Source organism: Electrophorus electricus, chromosome 9, assembly GCF_013358815.1.
Source record: "Electrophorus electricus isolate fEleEle1 chromosome 9, fEleEle1.pri, whole genome shotgun sequence".
In the NCBI taxonomy this organism is placed as follows: Eukaryota; Metazoa; Chordata; class Actinopteri; order Gymnotiformes; family Gymnotidae; genus Electrophorus; species Electrophorus electricus.
The window spans coordinates 13,979,968-13,987,356 of record NC_049543.1 but is presented as its reverse complement, the minus strand read 5'-3'; the positions used below and the strand labels follow the sequence as shown (position 1 = coordinate 13,987,356).

At 42.8% G+C, this 7,389-nt stretch overlaps 1 protein-coding gene across 4 annotated transcripts in view; it reads left to right on the top strand.

The window, feature by feature from the left end:
- acsl1a (acyl-CoA synthetase long chain family member 1a) overlaps window positions 1-6,878 on the top strand; it is a 31,147-nt gene extending 24,269 nt beyond the window's left edge. For 3 of the 4 annotated variants that reach the window (XM_035529676.1, XM_035529677.1, XM_035529678.1), the window contains exons 11-21: window positions 1-46; window positions 1,114-1,248; window positions 1,343-1,477; window positions 2,571-2,666; window positions 3,200-3,272; window positions 3,412-3,500; window positions 3,612-3,728; window positions 4,146-4,289; window positions 4,459-4,560; window positions 5,340-5,411; window positions 5,649-6,878. The exon at window positions 1-46 is cut by the window's left edge and continues 32 nt beyond it. In XM_035529676.1, the coding sequence (XP_035385569.1) occupies window positions 1-46; window positions 1,114-1,248; window positions 1,343-1,477; window positions 2,571-2,666; window positions 3,200-3,272; window positions 3,412-3,500; window positions 3,612-3,728; window positions 4,146-4,289; window positions 4,459-4,560; window positions 5,340-5,411; window positions 5,649-5,789 (1,150 nt within the window). In that variant the 3' untranslated portion in view covers window positions 5,790-6,878. Of the gene's footprint in view, window positions 47-104; window positions 183-1,113; window positions 1,249-1,342; window positions 1,478-2,570; window positions 2,667-3,199; window positions 3,273-3,411; window positions 3,501-3,611; window positions 3,729-4,145; window positions 4,290-4,458; window positions 4,561-5,339; window positions 5,412-5,648 lie in introns of all 4 variants that reach the window. The other variant, XM_035529679.1, reaches the window with a different exon arrangement.
- Window positions 6,879-7,389: the final 511 nt, after the last annotated feature.

Below are 7,389 nucleotides of genomic sequence, written 5' to 3'. Positions count from 1 at the left end.
CATCTCCTTCTTGCCTCTCGCTCACATGTTCGAGAGAGTGGTGGAGGTATGTTCCATTTCACCCTGCCTGTGTGGGTGTGTGTGTGTGTGGGTGTGTTTTACAGATTCACTGCATGCTCAACCATGCTGACATTCACATATCTTACCTTCCCCTCGCTCACATGTTCGAGAGAGTGGTGCAGGTACGTATACTACTAACACCTGCCTCTGAACAGCCAGGGGGAGCCACAGGGCTGATCTGCACAGTGTAGTGTTCTAGTGTCTGGCTCAAAAGCATGCAGTGCATCACAGCAGTGACTCTTACTCTGAGAAACCCCTGAGAAACTCCAAATAAACCCTTGAGAACCCCCTGAGAAACTCCTGATAAACCCCTGATAAACTCCCAATAAACCCCTGAGAAACTCCCAATAAACCCATGATAAACCCCTGAGAAACGCCCAATAAACCCCTAAGAAAGTCCTGATAAACCCCTGAGAAACTCCCAATAATCCCCTGAGAAACCCCCGAGAAACTTCCAATAAGCCCCTGAGAAACCACTGAGAAACTCCTGATAAACCCCTAAGAAACTCCTGAGAGACCCCTAAGAAACTCCTAATAAATCCCAGAGCTCTGCAGCCTTGACACCCGCCAGACAGCATATACCCAGCCCTCTGTCACAGACAACAGGAAGGATCGGCATGCTCTGTATTCGCACTAACAACTTTCATTTAGTGCGCGTGTTAAATTTAATAATGTCATTTATAACGAGTAGTCCAAGATCACAATCTTGAGAACGCAAAAAGAAGCTACCTCACCATAATTCAGTCAGCAGTGAAATGCATGCACATCACTCCTGTTCACTCTGAGAGCTTCTAGTAGAATTCTAGTAGAATTTATTTTCTGGCTTGATTAGAATTTTCTGTCAGTGCTGGCCAACTGAATTTTGCATATCGAGAGATGTTCTGAAAGCAGATCTGAACGTAATGCCTGAGATTTGTGGATTTACACTACTACCCCCTGGTGGTCATTCACAGTAAATGCACTTGTTACCATAAGCTTGTTTTTCTATTGTAAATTGTTTTGGTCTTTGGTGTGTGTGTGTGTGTGTGTGTGTGTGTGTGTGTGTGTGTGAAGAATGTGATTCTGGTCAATGGCGCAAAGATAGGTTATTTTCAGGGTGATATTCGGATGCTCATGGACGATCTGAAGGCGCTCAAGCCCACTGTGTTTCCTGTTGTCCCCAGACTACTAAACCGCATGTTCGACAAGGTCTGGAGCACACGCACACATGTGCGCACTCACGCGCACACACGCGCACACCCACCCCGCATGTGCTTGCTAATGCTCCCCGTCCCGCACGCAGATCTTCGGGCAGGCCAACACGCCGCTGAAGCGCTGGCTGCTCGACTTCGCCACCCGGAGGAAAGAGTCGGAACTGCGTAGCGGTGTGGTGAGGAAGGACAGCATGTGGGACAAGATCATCTTCAGCAAAGTCCAGGTACCAGCACGCGCAGGCAAAGACAGAGGAAGGACGAGCGTAACAAAGGCCATAACAAAAAGCGCTCAACATCAGGGAGGGTCCTACACCTGGCAGACTTCCTGTGGGGTAGATAGGAGTGTAACTGCAGTCAAAATGGGGAAGAGAGTGAACATGCTAGAAATAAAAACAACAATGACAGACATTTATTCATGTTCATAGTCATAGTCGGTTATGTCAGATCATAGTCAAATGAGTGTATGAAGAAAACATCTGGGCACAAATAAATGTGAGAAATAAAGACCCACGCAAAGAGACAAATGCACATAGACTAGCCATTTCCACGCACGCACAGGGCTCGTCCTCCACAGCAATTATGACTGTGGTCCACACAAATGTGTAAATTAGCAACGGATGGTTTAAATGGTGTTCAAAACAATTGCAACTAAAGATGCGAACAAACAAACAAAAATCTAAATTCAAACAAAAGGAACTATGGCTTGAATTACACAACAGGACAACAGAACTTTCAAAATACCACCATTTTTTAAAGAAGAGCTAAAGATGCTTGATAACAGACTCCTGAGTGTGTGTAGCATCGGTTATTGCATACATAATAAAGATTTCAAGAAAATGGAACAATTCATACGAAGATAAAGGTTTGCCATGAAGAGTGACACCTTAGAAGTCGAAAAAGTACAACCTAATCGCTGCAAACCCAGAAGAAGTGCGAACAGGTGGTCAGGGCAGCCCATGCGAATAGAACCAGAAGCACTGTTTTCTTAAATATCAGGAAACAGACCCCCCCCCCCCCCCCCCCCCCCCTTCTTAATATAAACACACCAAACAAGCAATATTTAAAGTGTATATCTTGTTTCCTGAGGATAAGGTGACAAACAGTGTCATTTAAACCATGTGTACAGCATATTAAAGCTTTAATTGGCGTCCCCCTTAGAAAAGAGCTCATGTGGTTTGATGGATGTGTGTGGAACTGAGAGGGAAAGAGAAAGCGAGAAAGAGATTGGCAAATGAGAGGACGCAAGTACATCTTCCGAATTTACTTGAATCAGCGAGAAAATGAACAGCGGCAGCTGCTCTCTGTCTCCCCCTGCAGGCGAGTCTGGGTGGGCGCGTCAGGCTGATGATCACTGGAGCCGCTCCGGTGTCCCCCACCGTCCTCACTTTTCTGCGGGCCGCTCTGGGTTGCCAGGTATGCTTGTGAAATATTACACCCACCGCACTCTTTGTTTCATTCCAAGACATTCATATCTTTTCCATATCAAGAACATTTTTGAGAGTTCATATGAATGAATAATATTCAGATTGAATGTGAATAAATTGTATAATGACTTACTAGAACACTTATGAATATTAAGAGATAATATGCAGATCTTTGTACACTGCATGAAACTCTCTGATTAGATTACCATGTAAACTCAAAATAGGATTACTATATAAACCTAGGTTAAATGATCATATAATCTTGAGTTAGATTACCTTAACCTCTAGATTACATTCAGATTGATATATGCATTCACGTTAATTACCATACGTTTGTATTATATTATTATTTCTAAAATTAGATGACTTTATATTCGAATAAATGAAGCTTAAGACTGATGGATTCCTGACTCTCTCTCTCGCCCTCTCTCTCTCTCTCTCTCTCTCTCTCTCTCTCTCTGTGTGTGTGTGTGTGTGTGTGTGTGTGTGTGTGTGCGTGTGTGTGTGTGATCTATTTGGCAGTTTTATGAAGGCTATGGACAGACAGAATGCACTGCAGGGTGTTCCATGTCTATGCCAGGAGACTGGACAGCAGGTAACAAACACACACACACACACACACACACACACACACACACACACACACACACACACACACACACACACACACAGTTTCTCCAGTATACTTGCAGCATGCAAACAAACACACACATCTACCATGGCTGTGTGTTAAGGTCATGTGGGACCTCCTTTGCCCTGTAACTATGTGAAGCTAGTGGATGTGGCAGACATGAGCTACTATGCAGCCAATGGGGAGGGAGAGGTGAGTCACCGCTCATTTTAAAAACCTGAAGCAAAACTGAAGTATGCATGTGACATTGTGGCCTGCCATAAGTCATATACTAATCTGCGTATGTGTGTGTGTATTCTTCAGGTGTGTGTAAAGGGGCCAAATGTGTTCCAGGGGTACCTGAATGACCCAGAGAAGACAGCGGAAGCCATTGATAAGGATGGCTGGCTGCATACAGGAGATATTGGCAAGTGGCTTCCGGTAAATTCTGCCCCCTCCAGATCCGGTTTTAACGTTCTTGCAGGTGTCGGAAGATGACGGCCTTCTGGCCCTTTCAGAACTGTAGCCAGGGTTTCTGTTTCAGAATGACAGGGTTTGTGTTTCAGAATGACACTCTGTAGAAATTGCCCATTTAGCTAGTCCCGTTTAAGCCTACAGAGAGGAAAAAGAGAATAATAATATGAACAATACATGGAATTTACATAGCACTTTGCAAGAACCCAAAGACACAATTGCAAAATGGCAGTACATAGAGCATCAGAAAGGACAAAAGACAATAGTACAAGTCTTTATGTGATTCATCTGCACACTTCATAATGACAAAGTAAAAGCTGGTGTGTGCATGACCCCATGACCCCTGGAGGCGTGGCCTCAAAGCTTGTTCTCGTTGGTTTCCAGAATGGCACCCTGAAGATCGTAGACAGGAAGAAACATATCTTCAAGCTTGCGCAAGGCGAGTACATTGCGCCAGAGAAGATCGAGAACGTGTACATGCGCAGCGACCCTGTGGCCCAGGTCTATGTGCACGGCGACAGTCTGCAGGTGAGGTAGAGGCCGCGGGTGTGTGTACGAGTGCAAATGTGCGTGGATGTGTGTGTGTGTGTGTGTGTGTGTGTGTGTGTGTGTGTGTGTGTGTGTATGTGTACGTGTGTGTGTGTTCTTATTCATGTATGTGTGAATGTACATATGTTTGTCTCCTGTTTTCCTGTAGGCTTGCCTAGTAGGAATTGTGGTACCTGATCCAGACTTCCTCCTGGGATGGGCCAAGAAAAGAGGCCTTGAAGGTTCCTACACACAGTTGTGCAAGAGCAAGGTAGCACACACAGACACACACACACACAGACACACACACACACACACACACACAGAAGGACCTCCTTCCTTAATCAGAATTAATCCGAATTGCTCAGTTTTAAAGTGTTCACATTACCTCAGTCTAGTTTTAAAGGGTTCACATTAACCCAGTCCAGTCTTAAAGAGTTCAGATTAACCCAGTCCAGTCTTAAAGGGTTCACATTAATCCAGTCCAGTCCTAAAGCACTTATAGCACTTTATAGCACTTATAATTGTTTAAGATAGACCTTTTGCATTTTGCACTTCTAGGTATCAGCATTCATCCCTATATTCTACAGTATTCTAGTTCATTGGTATGTTTAATTCTAACCTACTATACTGTATTTGGATATATTCTATGAGTAAATGACAAAGCACTTTTGTAAGTCGCTCTGGATAAGAGCGTCTGCTAAATGTAAATGTAAATGTAAATGTAAAGGGTTCAGATTAACCCAGTCCAGTCTTAAAGGGTTCACATTAACCCAGTCCGGTTTTAACGGTTTCACATCAACCCAGTCCGGTTTTAAAGGGTTCACATTAACCCAGTCCAGTTTTAAAGGGTTCACATTAACCCAGTCCAGTCTTAAAGGGTTCACATTAACCCAGTCTAGTTTTAAAGGGTTCACATTAACCCAGTCCAGTTTTAAAGGGTTCGCATTAACCCAGGCTGGTTTTAAAGGATTCACGTTAACCCAGTCTGGGGAAGTGCATGTGTTTGTTTTTAAGTGAAATTCCTGTTTTGATTATTTATTTGATCAGGAGGTGAAGAATGCAATTCTGGAGGATATCTTGCGTCTGGGGAAAGAGGCCGGTCTGAAGTCCTTTGAACAGGTCAGACAGTCGCAGCTTGAGTTCAGAAAGTGAAATTCCCACCCAGAATTTAATTCCAACCTTCTGCATTTGCTAATTAGCTGTAAACAAGGAGACTGAAGACATAAAACACAAAACAACAGAATGCTTTAAAAAGAAAAGGCTGTGACAGTCATAAAAGCCAACTAGAGAAGGTGTGTGTGTGTGTGTGTGTGTGTGTGTATGTATGTGTGCGTGCATGCAAACGTGTTTTCCCAGGTGCGGGAAATCGCCCTGCACCCAGAGATGTTCTCTGTGCAGAACGGTCTCCTGACACCCACCCTGAAGGCTAAACGGACAGAGCTGAGGAACCACTTCAGAGAACATATCAATCAGCTTTATGCCCGGATCAAGATATGAGAGAGAGATAGAGAGAGAGAGCGAGAGCGAGCAGGAGACAGCTGTACCTCTGTGATGTTTTCAATGTGCATTCTCTGCATTCACGTTCTAACACATCACTCTGGAAAAGCCTGGTTATGAAGTGCAGTTATTATAATCACCACAATTGGCTTCTGTGGTTCAGTGCGACTTCTCTTGCGTGTACCACAAATGGTGAGAACTCTTGCAGTACGGCACCACCCATCTGCATGAATGATCCAAAGTCTCAAAGGCCCAGAACGCCATCTGTCTCATTACCAAACATTTCAATATAAATAATAATTTTCTAAATTATACTTTCAATTATTATTTTAAGCTATTATTGTAGTTCCCTGTTTAATCAAATTTATCCTAATGTCAAACTGTGACCATGAAGCTAGCTGAGTGTTTCACAGGTGAATTAGTAAGAACAGAGAGATTTATATGCAGACACACAACACTGGCAGCAGCAGAGTGTAAAAACACGATTTTTAAAAAACTAATTAAACAAATGATTTGATTTGTGACTGTAGTTGTGAGCTTTTGATTGGATGCTGGTGTCCATCCTGCTTCTGTGGCTACGTCCGTTCGCTCCCCCCCCCCACGTACATTTACTTCTCCATGATGACGAAGCATGCTGACCATTCAACTGGTTTGTAATGTCTAGCGACAAGACTTTTATTTTGTAGGTTCAATATTTAAGGTGTGAGCAGAGAAAGCATAGACTTTTACTGGTAGAGGTTTTTTTTGTTTGTTGTTGTTGTCATAGTTCTTGCTAAACACCAGCCTGCTACTTAAAACACATGTTAGGATCATTGGTCGTTCTCCAACCTTAAGTGTATGAATATTATACATTATTAAAAATCTTTTGGAAAACCCTCTGGAAATCAAGATAAGGACATGAAAGAGGAATCTGTTTTTAGCTAACAGCACTTAAAGAAATCTCAGTGTGGGTCCCCAGTACCTCTGTACTGTAAATTAAGGATTTCTGTTATGAAATTTGTATTTTAGTCAAAGTTTTGGAACCTGTGTTGTCATTTGCAGTAACCTGCATGTGCAGGAGAAATAAAAACAAGGCAGCGTCTTTAGGTCCACGTGTGTGTGAGACTTGTGATTTTAGGGCCGTGTGTGTGACTTTAGGTCCACGTGTGTGTGAGACTTGTGATTTTAGGGCCGTGTGTGTGTGTGAAACTTTAGGTCGACGTGTGTGTATATGTGTTCGCTTGTGTGTGTGTCTTATCCATACATGCATAGGATATACAGGTGAGGCAGCTTGTGAAGGGAGAAGCCTCTTCGAGCCAAACACGCCATGTCACAAACACTGAATGATGAGAAAGAATTAAAGTAACATTTCTAAAGCAAAGCTGTGTTATTTATTTCAAACACACATGGACCTTTTAGGGGAAAGTATGTAACATCAAATTAAACTAGTTTATTAAGTTAACATTTGTGAAAGAAGAATTTTTATGTAATTATTCAATAGTTTTATCCTTTCAAAGGTGAACCAAGAAGAAGGGAAGACTATCCTATTTCTGAATCATATTTGAGTAAATAGTGTTGACTATATTTAATAATCACTTTCTTCCACAATCATCATTTTAAC